A 21,778-nucleotide genomic window follows, 5' to 3' on the forward strand; every position below is an offset into this window, starting at 1 on the left:
CAAGACATACCAACCCATACCATCAATCGGTTGGCACGACATCTGATCCCGAGCCAGTGATTTGGTAACCTCTCGAATGACACCCATGAATCAATACATACTAATAAAGAAAAGAGAGCTTTTTCTCCCTTTGGAGATAGAAACGGGGGTTTTGTAAGGGAAAAAAATATTTATTTCTATACGAATGGAAACAGGGCAAAAGTCTTATTTTTCTCTGGAAAAGATCCGTTCTGAAATTTATCAGATATCATACCTTTTTTTTCTGTTGTTAAGAACATTTTATGTCTGTCAACCTTGCATTACAAGTGCATCCAACAGCAACGTTTAAATTGACTGACTTAGATTTGGCTAAAATATAAATGTCCATTTGTGCGCGCACGCGCATGTATGTACGTGCGTGTGCGTGCGTGTGTGTGTGTGTGAGAGAGAGAGAGAGAGCGCATGTGTGTGTGTAAGAGAGAGAGAGAGAGAGAGAGAGAGAGAGAGAGTATGGACAGCTAGGTCACTCAGGGAACAGTACTTACTGATCATAACTAGTGGAATGACAAACGTACACTCCACTCTTTTACATATTAAAAGAATGCAATCAAAATTAGAATACACTGCATTCATATGAACAAATGGAATATTTACCTCAACAAATTTTAAATAACTGTGTCATCCTTATCTCCACTGCACATTTCTAATATCAGTATCTTTGGGGCAACCTTGAAAATGAACTCCTTTCAGATGGATGGACGGAGGATGTAAGAGGAACTGTTGCAAATTCGGCATCTAAAGGTTCAGAGACTTGATTTTGTTTGGACAGATGTCTAGATATCTGTACAGTTGGAAAACTGGAAGCACCACTAGTACTTGGCAACTTCGTTCCTTGCTCAGGGGGGGATTGCGTCCTTGTAGAGCTTGCGCCTCTCTCCTGTGCACTGGAGGATACTCCAGCTGCTTCTGAAGTTTCCCTCCTCTCTCTTTCTTCAGATTCTTTGAGAAGAAAATCAACCCACATATCTGCAAATGACTGTCAAACAAGACAACGATGAGAAACTTAAGGAAATTTAAAAGATCAAGCAGCTCAAGCAACATGGCTCATCCATCTTTGGAAGATTGCGAAAGACCATAGTTGGTCTGCTGTTTTCCAAGGAATAGCAGACCTTGGATCTCAGTAACCACAATATCTGCATATTAACAAGTACTTATGACTCATAGATGTGCCAACATGCTTACACATGATGGATAAGTCTTCCATTTTTTTTTTAACAGACAAAAAAACAATGGACCAAAAGTGCAAATACAGCCAAAATCTAAACAACCTGATGATACATTGATCCAACAACAATTTTTCATGCTGGAGCGTACCTAGTGATGTCAAAGGCGTCAAAAAGGCACGCCTCAAGCGCTCAAACGAGGAACCAAAAGAGGTCATCGCCCCTTGATGTTTCAGGCAATGCCCTTTCGCTCAAGCGCATGCCTTTGGTGCCTTTTAGGGTCTTTCTCAGTGAGGCGAGATGTTTGTCTTTGACGCCTCAATAAATTTTACGATTTTTTTTTGAATGGCTGAAGATGATATAGTCTTTGGTGATGAGGATAAAGAATTGACATGGGGGGCTGTAGCAAGGGCAGCAGGTGTTGGAGAAGCAAGTAAAAAAACTAGAAGTCAAACCCAAAAAGCTAACTCAAGAGTAAAATCAAAAATATGATCAAATTTAGCTCCTAATATTGAAGAAATAGAGGCTGATTCAGATGAGACAGAAGATGTTGAAGGATATAAATCCAATAAAGGAGGAGAAGATGAAAGTGATAACAACTATGAAGTGGAACTAATCTGATGATTCCATTGATGAACTCTAGGCTTTAGGACTGTTTATCTTTTTTATTTTATTTATATGATTCCACTTTAGGACTATTTATATTTTCTATTTTATTGATGAGACTCCATTGATGGACTTTAGGGCTTGTTATGTTTTCTATTTCATTTATAAATTTATAGCTGCCTATGGCTTGTTATCATATACTTTATCTTGAGCTAGTTGAGCATTTTACTATTTTATATATTTTTATGCTTAAATTGTAAATTATATGGTAATTCATGTTACAATAGTTATCTCTAGTTGTTATATATTTATATATTATATTTTCTACTTTTTTCTCCAGTTTCAGTGCCTTCACTTAGGCGAGCGCTTTTCTAGCATCTCTCGCCTAAAGGCGCCAGACCCCCCAAGTACCTTAAGGACGCCTTTCGCCTTTGACTATCTTGAGCGTACCATGATTGATTTTAGTAGGGGTTCTATTTCACTTCTACTAAACAGCTTAGATGTTCTTCACACAACTGAAGTTGTTAATCCACTTGATCGAATGTCATGGCATGCAAAAGTCAATTTATGGAATCTGAAACTACCAATAGCCTTCAATATAATCTAATGAATCCCTTCTGTTAAGGGCTTCTTTCCTCCCAGATCCAGTGGGATGAACAAGGAGAGAGCACACAGTGTGAAGAGGAAGGTATGAAGTAGGAGAAGGATAGCATAGGGAGGGTGGGGGGGTCATGGTCCGATCCTTGTGGGCACACAGATCAGGCCCTGCAAACTTCGATCTCCTGCTCTGGCTCCATCCCTCCCCCTGGCATTCTCTCACCAGTGAATCCTGCTGGATCCAGCAGGGCTTTCCCAAACAGGCCTTTATCAGAATGGGAATCATGAAAAAGAAGAGTTTCAAAGGTATGGGCGGAAAAAGGACACAAGACTCACCTGGTTTTCTGAAGATACATGAGAAGATGTTTCAGGTGAGCTTCCTCCCAAGATGCCTCCAACAAGGCGTCCTGGTAGACCCAGGACACCTCGAACAACACCTTTACCTGCAGAATGTTGAGCAAAACCTATTCTTCGCTTCTCTTCCTCAGAAAAGCCTAGCATGCGAACCATAAGATCCAGAACCTGGCAAATCTCTAAATATCACATATTAGTCCACAGCCATCTGTAGAAGGGTGTGCAGATCCAACTTGTATAAATTATCTGCTCAATAGGAAAAGTAATTACCTCCTTGCTGTGATTCCTTTGAAAATATGTCACTAATAATTTGATCACAATACGCCTGCCAGCAACATCAACAACCACCATTTTTTGAGTTTTGTTGCTCAATTTGCCCAAAAGAAGATAAGAAAATAAATATACTACAAAGACGGTCGAAAAAAATTCTAAAACAAGGAAATATATCCTAGGGTCAATCTAAAATTTGAACATGATAGAAGATCCAGCACCACATTTGTCCAGATATATTAGCTTATTAGCAGATGGCAATTGCAATGATGAAAACTATGGAATTACAAGAATATTAATCCCATTTAATTCAGAAAAATTATGCCCATCGAGGCAAGAAAATAAATATAGAACAGAATGACGGTTGATGAAGTCTTAAACAAAGAAACATTCTACACTTATACAAACATGAGAAAAGATTCAGCACTGCATTTATAAAGATATGTTGGCTGATCCAGAGTAACAATTGCAATGATGGAGATCATTAATTTACAATAATGTTGATCCTAGCAATTTTAGAGTATATACGTATACACACACACACACACACACAACAAACACACATATATCCAAATAAATCAGACAATAATGTGGCTGGGTTGGAAGAAATCTAATTAACAAGAAGCATGGATCAAACTTCTAAATGTCAAAGATGAATGAAAGGAGGGCAGCAAGGGATGCAGAATTGAACTTCCAAATGCAAACACCTGGAAATAACTGTACTATTATTGCAACAAAGAAAAGATACCTGTGCACAGATAATAAAGACAGACTATAAATTAATGATCATTTTGGCACATTTAGAAGGGAAAAAAGATTTTCAAAGCATGCTTGCCCCAAAGAATATCACTGGGAAAGCATAAAAATGACTATTATGGAAATGGGATGTTCAAGGATTTGGATGTTCTCATAGGATCATTCTCTTTTAGGATCATTCTCTTTTTGGTACAAAGTGTAATTTCATCATCGAATTCTCTCAGAGGACACATGCCAAATTATTGACTCCTTCCAGACATTCAGTCTATCACCTGTTTACTATCCCAGTAAATGTGACTGACCATAAATCCCTTACCTCATCAGCCATTAAAGCATGCAGAGGATGCATCCATTCAGCTCATTTGATCTACTTAAAAACGCCAGAGGAGGTTTGTTTAATTACTGCCAAAGGTGCAACAGTGATTGACCAGATTAAATAAAAAAAATCATGATGATAGGGTGCACCTCTGAACCCATTATGGAATGACAACTAAGGGCCTGTTTGGATGGTTGGGCCTAAAATCCTATGGGATTCGTGGCCCAACCATAAAAAATATTGGATTATAAGTAGGCTAGGCCTTATATTTATAAGTATCTAGGATCATTTTTGAGTGAGCTGGTCTGGATCCCATAGGGAGAAAAAAAAGACCTCAACCCATTCAAAAAGTAGTTCTGGATACTTGTAAACAAATGGCCCGACCTGCTTATAGTCATTATTTTTTATGCTTGGGCCACGAATCCTATAGGATTTTGGGCCCAACCATCCAAATAGGCCCTAAATTGAAATTTACATGATCATCCAAAGATTGTTGGAATAACCAGCTCCACGTATAAATTTCTAATAAATTTGAAGCAGAAGATTTGGGAAATTTTTACTCCATAGGGTGGTGGGAAGGTGCTTTTCTTGATACTAGTGTTTGGATTAATTTAAAAGACCTTTAAACAGAGCTCACAATATTAAACAGAACATGCTGCTAAAAAGAGTCTTGCTTATTCATGTGTGAAGGTCTATTAATAATTTGGCAGGAAGATTGGCAAGAGAGGTGAAGAAAAAGTTTTTAAACATGAGATATTTTACTTACTAGTAAGGTGGGCAAATGTTGTACAAATGCAGTTGAAAAGCATACTATCACCCAGCAATGGAATTGCCATCCCATCCCAGATGGACTTAGAGCTATAGGGCAAATAAAACACCGTAAGAAACATTATTACCAATACATTTGAAGGCAGACTAAATCCTTAATTCCATATTGCAGATACAAGATAATTCAAACTTCCAGATTAAAATAAGGTGGCTTTATTGCTTATTTTATTACATATGAAAGGAAGAGGACATTTGAAATGTGTCTTCAACAATGCATCAGCTTCTAAGGATTAGGGTAATCCAACTACAGGACAATCACTGATCCCATCTTTACATGATAGGCTTTGGACTGCAAATCGTGCAGTTGAGATTCCTTTCATGATAGAAAAAGAAGCACGATCAAGATAGGTAACATATTCTTCCCATGATAAATACTCATAATTGGGATAGTGTACACAAACTAAAACAAGTCATCAACCCATATTTGTCAGCTTAGAGACGACTTCTACTCCACAAGAGCAGACATAGAGAGAGGGAGAGATGTACCATTATTTCAATATTTCAACTTGGAAGACAACCTACTAATTTACTAATAGAAGAATAACCAAAAGACCTCAATCCTGATCTTGACTAACCACCACCACAAGAATCATTCACCATACCATAGAGGATCAATTGCAAACCTCATTCTTCATTAGAATAGAGCCCAAGCCATGAAGGTTGCATGTCCTCCACACCAAACCTATGCATTGATATTTGCAATTTATCCCATTTGACAATAAGGATCTCCACATTCATCTAGGACAGGATGGTGAATGGTAATGCTTGTTCCAGACACTTGTGCCTACAATAGTGTGAAAAAAACCAGTTACCTTCCCAATCATGTTATTTCCTTGTATGCCCTTATTTTTTTGGCATTGTGCAAGCTCTCTTTCATACACTTACAAACCCCTTGCCCACTTTATATCAAACGTGATATCTCTTCTATCCTAAAGACCAACATGCAAGCTCCTGTATGCACACCCCTCCACTAGAACATGATGGATCAATCAATTTTCAGTCGAACTGGGGATTAAGAATCAGAATTGCACATAAATTTGTAAGCGAATAAAACTGTGAAGCTAGAGCCATCGAACAAAGACCACTCATTTCAACTAACATAATGCAGAGACATTCACAAAAAATGACTTTATGCAAATGACTTGAAAACAAGGCCAAAGACGTAACCTGTCAACATAATTATCTGAATCCAGTGACATCCTATTTAGTCTTGTCATACTCTGCTCAAGCACCCGGCGTAATTTTGAATTATCCTCCTCAAGCTTCTGTATGGAGTGCTTGGACTCTGATAACATCCTCTCAGCTTGCGCAAGTTTAGCAGCTATCTCTTCCTTTTCTCTATTTGACATTTCCAACCCTTGGTGAGCAACCTAGGAGATGGGAAAAAAAAAATCATATCACAATGATAATCTTCGTGAATAAATAACAAGAAGATCATTTAAAAAATTTTGACAAGGTCAATAACATGAAGCTTTTGAAGATGACAGTCTGCAATATAAAATTAACAAGTATCAAAGTTTTGTCTAATCAAGGGCTGAAAGACCGGACACCATTGCTCATGCTACTTAAGAACAAGCTAAACTTTACATATTGGGTGCTCATATTAAAAAGGTAGAACACAAGGATTGCATATTCATGGATGACTTTGAAACATACACAAACTAAGCTGTCATACAATGGATTATATTTTCAAGTAACAATGAAATGCCCCATCATCATAAAGCTGGCTCCAGGATAGACATGAGTCAGCTCTTATGACCAAACTGGATTACACAGAGATACGCTGCTGATGTAACAGCAAAGTGACAGTCCAGTCTCTACTGTTCTCCAAATCTAACATGAAGTAACCTCAAAAAGTTGCTAGGGGAAGAAGAAAATGGGAAGAAAAAAGAAAGAACAAAATAGTCATCTCGTGGAACCTCCTTTGAGAAAGTGATAATTCAAAGTCAATGATCCAGCAAAAACCATTTAGGCCAAGGCTCCTATCCATGAGTGGTTATATGTCATCACCATTTGAATTTTTGATTTTTGAGGACCTAGGCCAGGAGCCAAGTAACAGTCTCCCCCAACCATAAAAATGCAAATATTGTAGATGCCAGCAAAATAAGCAAGAAAATTCCAGGAAGCTGTCAGCTAGCAAGTGCCCATGGTCTCAGTCACTTTGGAACACCTGCAACATCTATCAATACAGATATCACTCTTGGTGAGTTAATCAACAGTTAAAGCCCTACTTATAACAAGAATACTTTGGGGCCCTAAGAAGCACCGCTGGCTCTAGTCAACCCTAAGGTTGCGTTTGGTGCATTGCCAGACAATTTTGGAAGGTAATGTGGATTGCCTTCAGGATAGATTGCCACCATTAAATTGTCAGTAATGTTGATTAATTTTGGAAGGTAATGGATTGCCACCATGATTGATCTGTTTGGTATGACAATTAGATTACTGGTAATATGAAATTAAATTCTTAGAATATCCCCAATAATTTTGCCTTGGTGCTCTTCTTTTTCTCTGGTGAGAAGTAACAGGAGTGATGTAGGTGTGGTGGTGGCACGGAGAAGTGGCAGGCCAAAGAGTGTGGGGAATCATGAGCACTAGGAGGTAGGGGGGCACGTATGGAGCCATGGGGGTGGTGGAGACGGGAGTGGAAGAGCCACGACAGAGTAGTGGGGGACAAAGGCGGAGGAGCCACGAGCAGACAAAAGGAGACGTAGGAGCTCCAGGCCGGGGGCGCACACGGAGGGGGGTGAGGGGGAAGGGTTGGGCAATGAATTTTGTGTGATCTTTTTGAGAGATAATTTTGTTCAAAATTTTTATTACAACATTACCAAAAAAATGATAATTTGGATAGCCACCCCTCCCCAAAGCAATCCAGATTGCCTCATAGGAGGCAATCTGGATTGTCAAGGTAATTTGAATTACCACCAAAAAGAATACCAAATACAGTAATCCAGATTACCACATTAAATTACCAGCAATCTGGATAGATTGCCAGCTACCATACACAACCTAAGATAAAGGGTCCCGAGAAGAGACAGACCCATATAAGGAATGAATAAAAATTACTTCAGCATTATTTTCTCATCATGCCTTAAACAAATTAACAAAATCTGATATTATTGGATTGCATACTTGTAAATGGATATGGTTGGTATCACATACATATATAACTAGAAGTGTTTGTTCACACATTATATGTAGATTTTCAAAATCAATTGAACCTACCACCATGTTCATGTAGTCATGAAACACTTACATTAATGGCTATGATGGTCTAGGGTCACCACCTCCAACAGAGATACAAAAAGCTAAAAATGAAAGATGCACAAGTAATATCATTACTGACATGTTCTATCTGTATCAGGTACCTTGAAACATCATTTCGTGAAATAGATGCTTATGTATCACTTACATGAGAAGGGCTCAACAAGGTCAATATTTGTATGAGTCATGCAAAGAAGATGCAGGCTTTGAAGCTCCATTTGGTAAACAAATGAAATCTTGGAAATAAGTAATGAAAAGAAAATTGGAGGTGCTTTCCAAATTTTGTGTTATTGTTTCTTATCATTTGATGAGTCATTAGCTAAGTAGGAATCAAGTAGCCAACCAAAGTCAGTGGACATAGCACATTCTTAAGGTCCATATTTACACATATGTCAAGATAACAGGATGGCATCAATATAAGATCTCGTATTTTAAATCTGTATCACAGCTTTGAATCTCAGAGAAGCAGTTTACCTAGACGTCACACTAACTTATATAAAAATGGTTATAATAACAGTTCTTGAGAACTTACCTCAGGAAAGGTTTGAACCAAAGTTTGAGCTGTACCATATAAATCTTACAAAAGAAAAGGAAAAAGAAACGCTTCATATAAGGTTTAAATAGAAAATGATATATATATATATATATATATATATATATATAAACTCTGATATGCCTTCCATCTGCAACTTTGGTTATCATGGTACATGTAGAGATTCAAAACATATTGACACACTTAATTACAGGTTATAATTGAAAATTTAATCAAAACTTGTCTGCGGAATGAAATACATATGGATCTATAAGAACAGATTGTCCCTTCTTTTGTAAAGAGACAAATAAATATGAGTTTAGAAATGAACCAATGAGTTGTCTGGACATATGGAAGGAGGGCTACCTTTAAAGATTCAGAAAGTTTAGTTGATTCTTCTCTTGCCATAGCCAAATCTCTTCCTAATCGTTCCTATTGATGGGCATGCAGACAAAACCAAACATCAATAAACTACGTTCTTCTAATTGATTGGTTTTTTATTGACAGAAATTACATTACAATGTTCAACATGTGTAAAAAACAAAACCTGAAACCTGTGAGAAGCATGAGATAGAAATATGTAACACTTACCTTTGCTTCACTCTCAGCATAGTATTGGCCAAGGGCCGTCTGAAGATTCAGCAGCTCCAGATCTTTTGATTCAACTGTGCTCATACAATTTGAAAGCTTTTGCTTCAGATCATTAATTATTTCATTTGACTTGTGAAGTTCATCACTTTTGATCATTTTGATTTCCTCTTTCTTCGATATTTCCTGCTTTAAAGCCTTCTCCAACTGCAATATGTGAGCTCTTTGATATTCACAATTTGCACGAAGCTCCTCGATGATTTTGCTGTCCTCGTCCATCTTATCTGAATCTTCAAGTTCCTAGGAAATACCATATAACAATGAGTTTTCTTAAATTTAACTGCAGAAAGTTCTTCCACCCTCCCTCCCTCTCTCTCTTTAGGGGGGCAGGGGTGGAAGGAGTGGTGGAGGGGGCCTCACTCAAGTGTCCAACCAAATTCCATAAGGCACCACCTTAGGCAGTATTAAACTAACAAATGCCAAGACCCATCAAAATTGTAGATTACAAAGAAAGCCACCTGGAGAAACCTTGGACACTTGGTGTTATAAATCCTTTCTCATTTATTAAAAGAGCAATTCATCTAACATATACGACAAAATGACTCAGAAGAATTCAGCTAACAGAATGACTATTACACGTCTTAACATTTCTTTCTAACGTGTGATGGACAAAGAAAAATAATTTGATGATGCGGTCAAAATCAAGACTACAATATCTGAGTCAGAATAAACCATTATGATCCAGATTCTCTGAGTTTGAACATGTATTTGATAATAATGACGTCCAGATTCGATAATGCAGAATATATTTTTAACAAAAAAAAAAGGTTAAACTTTAGATAAGTTAATATGCATACTTTTTAAGGGAATATTTATCTGAATTATTCTAGAAATCAAGATCTTAAATCCTATGGGATGAAGGTGTCCCGATTTCTCCATAGAATAGAATGCCCCATTGTCCCATCTTATCCCAACTGCAGTCCTGGTCATGCATGATAATAGATATCCTCTATCTTTCTCCCCTTCTTTTTCCTTTCTTTTTTTCTTTTTTTTTCTTTCTTCCTTCTTTTCTTTCTTTTCCTCTATCTTCCTTTCTTTTCTTTCCTTTTTCTTTCTTTTCTTCTTCCTTTATTTTTTCCCCATTTTTTTTCTTTCTTCTTTTTATTTTTTTTTTTCTTCATCTTTCCTTTTTCCTCTATCTCTTTCTTCTTCTGTCCCCGTGTGGATGGCTTTCAAAGTCTCAAACCCATCCCAATCCTATTTTCTCACAGAAAAAGGGACGGGATGGCCGAGATGCCCCTTGTCCCATTGGGACGTAAAATCTTGCTAGAGATCTCAATAGATTCATATTCACTGACAAAACCATATTGCCCCTTTATTCAAAATGCCCATGTATAGTTGATTGAGAAATAGGAATTACCAAATTCCCAATACATATTTTCAAATATTTGTACAAAGATACGACAAAATAATTGAAAGAACATTGTGATGCAAACTGTTTGAGAGTTTTTGACAATGGCCTTAACAGTCATAAGTGACCAGATAGTCTGCTATGGATGTAGACTTATAATTAGAAGAGTTCAATGCTTATAAAGAAATTGGAAATTATTACCTTCTCTAGTAAGTGCTGTTTGAGTCGGGCCAATTCTTGCAATGCCTTGTCTCGTTCTTTGCAGGTGTCTTTTAATGTTCCCTCCAACTTCCTTATTGACAGAGCCATCTCTTCTGTCACCTTCGACATTACAAGTAAACACAGATTAGTCTTGAATAATCACTATGATAAAAACAAAATATCAGACTTCTACTTTGTGATATGCAATATTCTCCTGTTTCCTGATAAGTGATAACATGACAGAAGATTGTGAGAGTAGCCACACAGTGATATGATCCCAGGTAGCAATAAATGACAAAGAAGAATTGATATGGTCAACACCACCACATTGTTGACATGCCTTTACATTAGCTGCAGAAAGTTGGGACAAGAATGATGGTTTTACAGAGATTTTCTAACATGTGAAATGGTCTGAAACCATGCATGAACTAGTGCTCACTCGTTAAACCATAAAACTACCAAGGAGAGATAAGGACTACCTCATGTGAGTTACTTGACTTCCGATTCTGAGAGTCCAGATCATCAGCATCATTCTTTTCAGATGCACTCTTCATGCAAAATTGCAGATTTGCTTCAAGTTCATTCTTCTCTACCTGCAAAAAGATATCAGTAAGAATGAATAAATTGGAAAGTATTCATGCATTCAATAAAAGATATTCTGATCATTGCAATCAGTTAGGTCATTTGAAAAATGAAAAACTGATCCAGAGCACTAGTAAATAAAGACTATAAAAGCACAACCATATGACCTGAAGCATGTTTCAGTAAAGAAGTTTATCTGTATCAACCTTCAATTTTGTGTTTTCCTTCTCTAAAGTCCTGATTGCATTTTTCAAACTCTCTAGAGATTCATTTGACTCTTCTCTGATGTCCCTTCTGCTTAACTCTGCTTGCAGTCGGCTTAGTTCTGATATCTTCTCATTCAATTCCTCTTGCAACTCTTTCATCACAATTGAGGTCTGCCAATTAAATTCAAGAACATTCATTTCATAGGGAGGGGGGGGACAGACAGAGAGAGAGAGAGAGAGAAGGGGGGGGGAGGAGGAGGAGGAGGAGGAGAATACACTCCAGAAGACGAAAAAAACCTTAAAATTGGGTGCATGTGCTAGATCTGGCACCCATAAAAGCGTAAGATGTACACAAACACAAATAATCAGAATAACACAAAATACAGGAGGCAATTCTTTTATAATGGTATCTGCTCATCACTGTTAAGGAATGGTTATAATACACATGTCATGCATTAAAGAAGTTTGCACATAGGGATGAATCATCCAACCACTCATTGTCTTTATTCTAAATGTGCTCAAAAGCATTGATTAATAAGAACCTTTCTTCATTGATGCATCCACGTTCAGCCAATGTCCCTCAAAAATGTAATAGAGAGTGAGGTACAAGAAAAAAGCATCAATAAAGAGGATGCTGCATTTAACAGATTGTATTTCACATGCACTGCACATGCCAAAAATTAGTGAATTTTGGTCTTAATATCTTCCAGAACTTTTAATCTGTGAGAGAGTGAGAGACAAGAAAGAAGCATCAATAAAGAGGATGCTGCATTTAACAGATTGTCCTTCACATGCATTGCGCATGCCAAAAGTTACTGCATTTAAGATAGATGAAGCTAATTGATAATGCAACATATGCATGCAACAATATAACGTAAAAGCACCAGCTGCACAATCTGATGCAACACCAAATAATGCTTGGTTTTTGTAATTGTATAAACATTCATTAGGAAGTTAACAAAGCTAAAGTTATAAAAAAATTGATACTATTAAGAAAAGAAATTGAAACGATCTGAAGAAAAAAGTTTCAGAAGCATAAGAGTTCAGCCATCATTAGATTAAAAAGGAATTAAGATGCAACAAAGCACACAAGGTATATTAGATGAACAGATGACAGAAGAAAACTCAAATTAAACAGCAAAATTCTAAGGCAGTATCTGCAAGCAGGTAAACTGTGTGGCACCTGCCCACAAAATTGTATCACCTTTTCCAGTTATATAGTCTAGACTTGATACAATCATTAGGAAACCTGACATCACCATTCAGTTTTCCCTCAATTGCGACAAAAAACTAGTCTACTTTCTTTAAGCAGGACTCTTATGTTTTAAGGCGAGTGCCTCTCTTGCCCAAAAGTTGCTTTGCTAAGAATCTGAAATCAACTCACAAGAGGTTGACAGCAGGTTGAGAAACAGTATTAAAAATCTCAAAACTATGTTGCCATAGAATGGATCCTATAGATGAAATATGCCTTGCTTTTAAGGTCAGGATTTGTGCTTGGGTCCAACACCAGGAACACATCTCTTTATTGGCAAAGGAAGTAGATAACAACAAGGCATTGTTACAAGGAAACATATTTCCCCACATCATTAGATGTTTCCTGGACGCTGTGTTAATGGTTTCCTCTCTATGTTTGTGTTCTCACTTCTCTAAAATAAATCCACCACACTTCCTCATGTGCATTTTATATGACATGTTTCTCACTTACTATCATATAGTGCTTCCAAGATCTGGAAATCAAGCAACAAAGAGAACCAGGAAGCAAAGAAAAGAAATGAGAAAGGACGGCAAAATGGAAATGAAGCACGTGTAAGACAATCCCATAACTAAACAAGTTCAGGGGGCAAAGGGGTGCATAGCATCAAGAGGAAGAAGCTCCATAAATTTGTCATTCTTATTTTTGATACAGAAATAACCTTGAAAAATATATATTGGAACTTGAAAAAACACATCCCTTTTCTTACTTCAATTTAGGATGGTGAAAGCACATGGTTCAAATAAAAGGGAAAAGGATCCAAAAAAATTAATTTGTCCAAGAAGGGGAAAGTGTTCCTCACCACACAAAAATTAAATAATAATAATAATAATAATATGCATGCTAGTCAACCTATAAGAGAGTTCACACTTTGTAGAACTACAATTTTTATTACAGAAATAACCTAGAAAAATATATATTGGAACTTGAAAAAAAAACATCCACTTTTCTTACTTCAACTTAGGATGGTGAAAGCACATGGTTCAAATAAAAAGGGAAAAGGATCCCAAAAAATTAATTTGTTCAAGAAGGGGAAATTGTTCTTCACCAAAAATAATAATAATAATAATAATAATAATAATAATAATATGCATGCTAGCCAACCTATAAGAGAGTTCACACTTTGTAGAACTACAATTTTTAATACAAAAATAACCTTGAAAAATATATATTGGAACTTGAAAAAAAAACATCCACTTTGCTTACTTCAACTTAGGATGGTGAAAGCACATAGTTCAAATAAAAAGGGAAAAGGATCCAAAAAAATTAATTTGTCCAAGAAGGGGAAAGTGTTCCTCACCTAAAAAAAAAAAAAATTAATATGCATGCTAGCCAACCTATAAGAGAGTTCACACTTTGTAGAACTACAATTTTACTACAGAAATAACCTTGAAAAATATATATTGGAACTTGAAAAAAAAAATCCACTTTTCTTACTTCAGCTTAGGACGGTGAAAGCACATGGTTCAAATAGAAAGGGAAAAGGATCCAAAAAATTAATTGGTCCGAGAAGGGGAAAGTGTTCCTCACCAAAAAAGGAAGAAAAAAAAAAGCATGCTAGCCAACCTATAAGAGAGTTCGCACTTTGTAAAACTACAATTTGTAATGTCCTCGACCATTAAAATATATATTAAGCTTCCTCAAGCTTCAGGACTTGTCCCTTAAGCCAACATACGATGCTAAAGCAGTCCACTTCTGAACCTCAATGATTAACCTCTCCACTTTGAAATTCTTCTAAAGCATGTGCTGATGAAGTTCAAGTGTGGCTTCATGTTGATCACTAACCCTTAAACATTCTAGGAACCTTGGAACACAATTTTTTTTCCATCTCAATGACAAGGTAGTTAATCATAGTCAAAGCTAAGTTACCACAGAGCAATCAAAGTTGATTTTAATGGCACTTTCACACAAAGGAGACCAAGAAACTCGGCATTAAGTTGCCAGAGAAATAATAAAGTTGTCATTGACATGTATCAGAAATCCTTGTCAACCAATTAGGTTAGAAGCATGTTGAGTCTGAGCAGTGAACACAGAGGACATAATGAATTGTGAACAACCTTTAAGTTATGATGAATAGACTAAAACCAAGATGCCGTCAAAGAATAAAAAGAAAATACATATAATGCGTGAAATTCTTACTGGAAGTTCAGAGTATAACTTACCTTCTCCTTGTCCATCTTCAAATCATGGAGTTCCCTCAAAGAAGAGTGATTCAGCTGATGCTCCTCTAAATCAAGTATCAGAAATGAGATTAAATAATGAAGAAATTTTGCCCACAAACTATTTTATGAATACAACGGAGCAAACACATAATCACAAGATGATACCATGTAACTTCTGCTTCATGATTGTTGCATTCTCACATTCATTATCAAGTTGTGCCTTTAGTTGTCTAATTTCAGACTCAAGTCTGGCCTGTGCTGCTGCCAGTGATCTGTTTTCCTCAAGCAAATCTGGGTACTCCTACAAAATGATCAATTTAATACAATCATGTAAATTCATTGTATATAAACAATTGTAGTACATTATGTGTGCATGTGTCAAGAGAATATTGAACAGATATTATCTTATCATAAAAGTCAAATAATTATCAACCAATTGTACCAAGTTTATTGTCACAAATTGTTTCTATACATCCATTGGAGTGAGAGTCAAGAAAGAAATATTGGTGTAACTACCTTCCCATTGCCCTGTGAATTCACAATTTTGAGTTCTCTCTTTCGTTGCACAGCATGAAATTGATTTAGTTGCATATCCCCGTTGCTGTATCCATCCTGCGTAGAAGCATTACCTTGTGGTGCATGGTTTCCTGAATAATTAGAATTTTCTTGAGCTGTATGTCGCTGTCGTCTAATGGGTGATTGGTCAGCGGTGCTCTGCAAAGATCTCAAGCTGAATGAGCAATCAATGGCCTAAATGAAGGTGACGATAGGATAAAATTTTCTATAAAGATACTAAAAACAAAAAGCTGGACCATTAGCATAGCAGCGGCAATTGTGTGCATCTCCATATAACAATTGAACAATCATATAGTGAAAATAATAGAAGATGTGAAAGCAGGAAAATAATGATTCCATAACAATGTGAATATGATGACTGTAAGTGTCTAAGTAACGGCTGCAGGTCAACAAATAAAACAAAAACAGTAAAGAAGCACAACTTGCCAAAAGGAAATTGGAGAGAGAGAGAAAGAGAGAGAGAGAGAGAGCAGAAGAGTTGCAGTGGAAAGGTTTTTCCTGACAGGGTGTCTAGACAGGCAAGTTTACAAGTTATGCATGTTATAACGGTGCATTTCAAACATTAGTGTAATGCACACATACACTAACTTGAATGTGCACAAACATTCACTTGCAAGACTTTCGCACCAACCATATAATATTATATTATATGCAAATAAGATCATGACAATGAAAAGAACAAGCAAATTTATCTCAACTAATGGAATTCGCTCTATGAATTCTTTTTACTACTTTTTCCTGAATAAAGGACAGTAGCCTTCATTGAAACAAGTCATCAAGGTTTTTATTCTCTCTCTCTCTCTCTCTTTTGACCACTCCTAGAGAAGACTATTTATGGAGAATGGAGATTGATATGTATTTTTTCGAAATGTTCACAAGCTAAAACCTATCATAATGTGAGAAGCAAAGGAATCCTTGTACTCAACTGAACAAAGGATCATAATTAAGTATGTCTACAGCTCCAGAAATCATGAAAATTAACAGAAGGTTGAAGAAGATGATTTGATTGACCTGCTTACTTGATAAGGAACAACGACAAGGTTAAATAATCAAAGCATAAGGCATCTATAACTGTAACAGGTTCCACACAATGCACAGTCTACATACTACTGCATAGTAAAGAGAAAAGGCACACAAAAACATTCTTAGTAAGTCCTAATTAGTAATCTGGCCAGTTAAACACTTTCCAGCCTATCATTTTATACTTCTAAACCTAGCAAATTGAATAATCAGGTTCTATAAAACATAATTCATGGAAAGATTACCTTGAACGCATCAGAGCTATTTGATAATATTTTAAGGCTCTCATCTTTTGATGTATGTCCAAGAAAATTTTTTGCCTCCAAATTCTCCTTAATGAACCATTTTCCTCGCATAGTTTAGAAAGTTGCTCCTGTCAAATATGGCAAGATAAATACGACGTAACATGTGCCTAAAGCCAGAACTGACATTTATTTTGTCAAGCTATAGACATCACTATGTTTTTTTGACTATATAAAAGAACTCCAATCAAAAAGAATGATGGGCAAAGTGAAAATTTTGGAAATAATTGTCTGTTAAAAAATAGTACATCCACAAGTGAAAAAAAGGTATGCTTGACATAAGGGAGGTGATAGAAAGATCTAACATAATAAAGAAGGAACATCATTTGAACTCGATCCAACCAACCTAAAAGATTTATCAGGAAGGACCTCTTGAGAAAATTATAATAACCGGTGTAGAATGAATAATTCCTATAGACATCAAGCATTTTAAAAAATCATTTTTCTGTAGCCCATATAATAAAAATTAACCATTAAGGAACCATCAAAGAAATTATATGCTACAAAGTGATACAATATATATATTATATTTATTTATTTATTTAATATATATGTATGTATTATGTATGTATGTATATAATAACCATATAGACATGTACATATCCAAAACATATAAGGAATTGAAAAATCAATTTTCCTGAAGCCCTTGAAATAAAAAACTGTGTACCAAATAATAGGAAACCAACAAAGCTATCATATGCCACCAAGTCATGCATAAAAAAATTTTAAAAAAAAATGGAAATTTTCTATTCCCCTAAAGTTGAAAAAAGGACAAAAATACACGACCCACAAAAAAAGAGATGAAGAGTGTGCACCAAATTATGCAAATCGAGATACAAAAGACAAAAGAACCTAAAACAGACAGCAGATATGAGCAGGGAGTTTACTTGTAGTCACGAAGGAAAAGAAGCACAATGTGCAATTATCATACCTCTTTCTCCTTCAACATTGCAGCATAATTAAATGAAAGTGCCTTAATTTCAGCTTCAGATGCTTGAAGCTTCTGGATATCTGCTTTGTATTTTGCTATCTATGACAAAAGGAATAGTTTTATCACTACCACATGTCATTCATCATTACATGTAGGCAATCTCTTGCTAAATATGAAATTAATATGCACGTAAGAAAAAAATAAAAGCAAGCATGATCCAATGAACCAAATCCTACAGTAAATGAGACAGAGATTCTAGGGAATATCATTAATCCCTTGGAAAAACCAACCCAAGTTTCACATGGTACAATGGAGTATCATTAATATAAAGCACAGTCAGAAACAGAACATGACTTGCTAAGTAGCTCACTGCGCACATCATGTAAACATCAACGCAGGCACCCAGCCAACCTGATTCATTAGTTGTAACCAGCCATCAAAATATAAGGACAGAGGGATAAAGATTTGTCATTAGTCTGTTATAGGAGAGAATTGGCCATATGACCAGCATATAAGTCAATGAATCCCACTGATCAGAAAATCCTAGCTAGTCGAGAATCTGAAGCTATTACTTGTTGATGATTATTCTCAACATCTGTGATATCTATATGAGTGCAAGTATCATGACATCAACCTTCTCATTTTTTTGCTGAAATTCCAAGTTTGCACTTGAGCATGTGGGAAGGAAAATTCTTGACATGAAGAACATTCCTACTTCAGACTAATTTACAAGTAGGAAATGCTAGCCTCAGTTACAGCTGAACAAGAAAGTACCATATCAAGAGATGCCATTTTTACCATGGAAACTAAACAAAGGCATAATTGCTAATTCTACATTATACCAGAACATAACTTTGCTACATCAGGTGAAGTGCTTATAACAAGGGTGCAAAACATGTAAGTATCAAATCTTTCTAATATTTAAGAATTTATTTTTCTAATATTCAAGAATTTAGTTTTCCAAACTAGTACGTAAGTGTGGTACCAACATCCATGTCTAACTGTCGGTTTTGGTACACAAATATGTGTGCACATGCAAACTAGCCTCTTCTACACAAATATTGTGCTATTCAAACATCCTATCTTGCACCCATGAAGCAAGAAACCAGTTATTAAAGTTGATCACCCAAACTTTGAACTTTGAAGTAGGGAGCACACCAATGAACTACATAGAAATTCTACTGAAAACCTATCTCCTTCTTGCCAGCCTTGGGCTCCAAAGAATAACTGAGAAGTATAACTCTGAAAACTCCGTTTTCAGTTGCAAATCCCGCTTACCAAAAAAACAAACAGACAGTTCCCAAGGCATGATGAGATCTTTCTCCCAAGTATCACCAATGTCATATTCCAAACTATATTGCAAGGAAGAACTTATATTATCAATGTTTTATCAAATTGAAGCCCACCATCTTTTTGTACTCTGAGAGATCATCTAAGAATCCTAGATTTTTTTACCCATTGAACAAAATGACATAAGAATCAAGGACTTCTCTAAAAAAAAGAAAAAAAAAATGACACAATAATACCATCTGGCTCCTCCTGCTGATACTAAGTTGAAAACTGATTGAAAGATTCGTATGCACTTGTATAGATTCAGATCAATTTTCAATAACTATCTGGTCTTGTGAAAGATATGACGACTAATTCCCAACCTCCGCAGCAAAGCAGGTTTATTTGCCAAGTTTTGAAGCCAAAGTCAAGATCCTGACGCTCAACTAGAGAACAGATAACGCCAGCTCTAAACTATCAAGGCAAGATTTGTCGCGCTGAAATCAGCAATAGATTGGCTACCCCTTTTGCCCTAAATTGGTCCCAAAGATCCATAATTCCACGACCAGCAAGTATTCACCCAATCTGAAATCTAAATCAACCTAACAGCCAAATAATTCTCATTAAAAAAAAAAAAAACTCGAAAATCTGTCATCATACCTCGTCCTGGGACCCCAAATCGGTCCCGTTGGCGACTGGAGAACCGGTTGTGGGCGTAAACCTCGAAGATCGCCGGCGAGAAAACCGGCGTCCGGAAGCCGGTGAATCCTCCCCCACTGCCCCTCGAGTCTGGGGGATCTCGAGCTCTTCGTCGTCCTCCAGCACCTCGCTGGCGATCCGAGAGAGGCTCTCCCTGTACGTCGAGACCGAATTCCGCATCCTCCGATTCCTCTCAGATCCCACAGCCCCCTTCCAGTCCGCGATCAAGAAGACGAAATCTTGGGCAAGAATGCGATCCCGATGAAGAACGAAAAAAGGGATTTGAGAGGTCGGTAGATCTGGAGAAGAGGAAGGGCGGTGGTGCGATGGTTTTTTGATGGGGCAGTAATTTCAGGGGGAGAAGCGTTTATTTGTCTCGTTGTTTTCTTGGAATAATATTTGGATCTCGGGGGTTGATGACTTCGTGCAGGAAACAAGAGAACGGTGGTTCCTGTCGAGGAGCGGGTGCGCCGGCTCGCATGAGAAGGGTTTACGGAAGCGGAAGATTTAATTAGAGCGATGAAAGTGAATCCCCTTATATATATATATATACCTAATGAGCATCCAAATTTACATAAATATTATTTTAAAATTAATATATATATATATATATATATATATCAATATCACTTAAAAATTAATAATTTAAAATTAAAATAACTAAAATATCTTTATAAATAAATATATTAAAAAATTATAAAATATACATATGCAAATAATAATTTTATAAAAATATTCATATAAATTTAAATATTTAAAAAGATATACGTATAAAAAAAACTCTTAACATAAATACTTCTCTTTTGATTTGTTAATTCTTTCTTATTCTAATAGAAAAAAATTAACATATACAACTAAAATAATAAATTTATTTAATTTATTAATTTATATAGATAAAATTATTTTTTATCAAATGATAGATCAAAATTATTTTATCTACAAAATAAACATATCGTAATCATCCATATTTCTCTAATATATAATAATATACTTTTAAAAAAATATCTACCTGATATTAGATGAATAACTTGTATATTTGCATAAAATAGACATAATTGTAGATTTAGATATGATATAACAATAAAAATTTATAATCTTATTATATTTTATTTTAAAAATTTTTATCAAAAATATCTTTATAAAGTGTATAAGATATATTATATTGTTATAAGATGGACATAATCGTCCATCTTGCATAAAAATAAAATATAATATTTATTTTATTAATAAAATATTTTATAATATCATCATCATGCTGTTATATTATATAATATGTTATTATGTTATAGAGTAAGAGGATCTGAATCAATTCAGATGAAATAGATAAAAATTAAATTAAATTTTTTTGTGTGTATATGCTTCTAAACATTCAAATTTATATGAATATCCTCATAAAATTACTATTTATATATATTTTTTATAAATTTTTTTACATATTTATCCATAAAGATATTTTAGTCATTTAAATTTTAAATCACTAATTTTTTAACACATTAAACGATGTGGGTATATATGTAAAAAAATAAAAAAAAAGAAGAATATAATGTAAAATAAATATTTTATGATGATATATATAAAATATCAATTTTGAAAGATATTCATTTAAATTTGAATATTTAGGAGGGTACCATGCAAAAAAATCCAAAAAAAAAGATTGCTAGAGTTTTTTTTTTCAATATGATTAATTATAACCCGGATTATCTAAAGTTATAGTTAGAAATTTAGGTTAGCCGGTATCTATCTAGTTAACCTCTCTATGCCACCCCACCGATCAGCCCCTCCCCCATCCTCTTGTTGAAGCGAGTGAGGCACCAACAGTTGAAGGGAAAGATTTTGCAAGAGGAATGCAATTGTGTC

At 35.6% G+C, this 21,778-nt stretch overlaps 1 protein-coding gene across 1 annotated transcript; it reads right to left on the bottom strand.

Moving 5' to 3' along the window:
• Window positions 1-506: 506 nt before the first annotated feature.
• On the bottom strand, window positions 507-20,327 carry LOC105041690 (golgin candidate 4-like). Its single transcript, XM_010918686.4, is given in 17 exon segments — window positions 507-696; window positions 698-1,015; window positions 2,742-2,927; window positions 3,030-3,084; window positions 6,097-6,299; window positions 9,089-9,154; window positions 9,314-9,610; window positions 10,923-11,042; window positions 11,402-11,515; window positions 11,711-11,881; window positions 15,125-15,189; window positions 15,290-15,425; window positions 15,641-15,838; window positions 16,966-17,051; window positions 17,054-17,093; window positions 17,954-18,052; window positions 19,883-20,327. Coding segments are annotated over 17 exon segments (2,406 nt in total). The 5' UTR covers window positions 20,102-20,327; the 3' UTR covers window positions 507-663.
• Window positions 20,328-21,778: the final 1,451 nt, after the last annotated feature.

Source organism: Elaeis guineensis, chromosome 2 (genome assembly GCF_000442705.2).
Source record: "Elaeis guineensis isolate ETL-2024a chromosome 2, EG11, whole genome shotgun sequence".
Lineage (NCBI taxonomy): Eukaryota > Viridiplantae > Streptophyta > Magnoliopsida > Arecales > Arecaceae > Elaeis > Elaeis guineensis.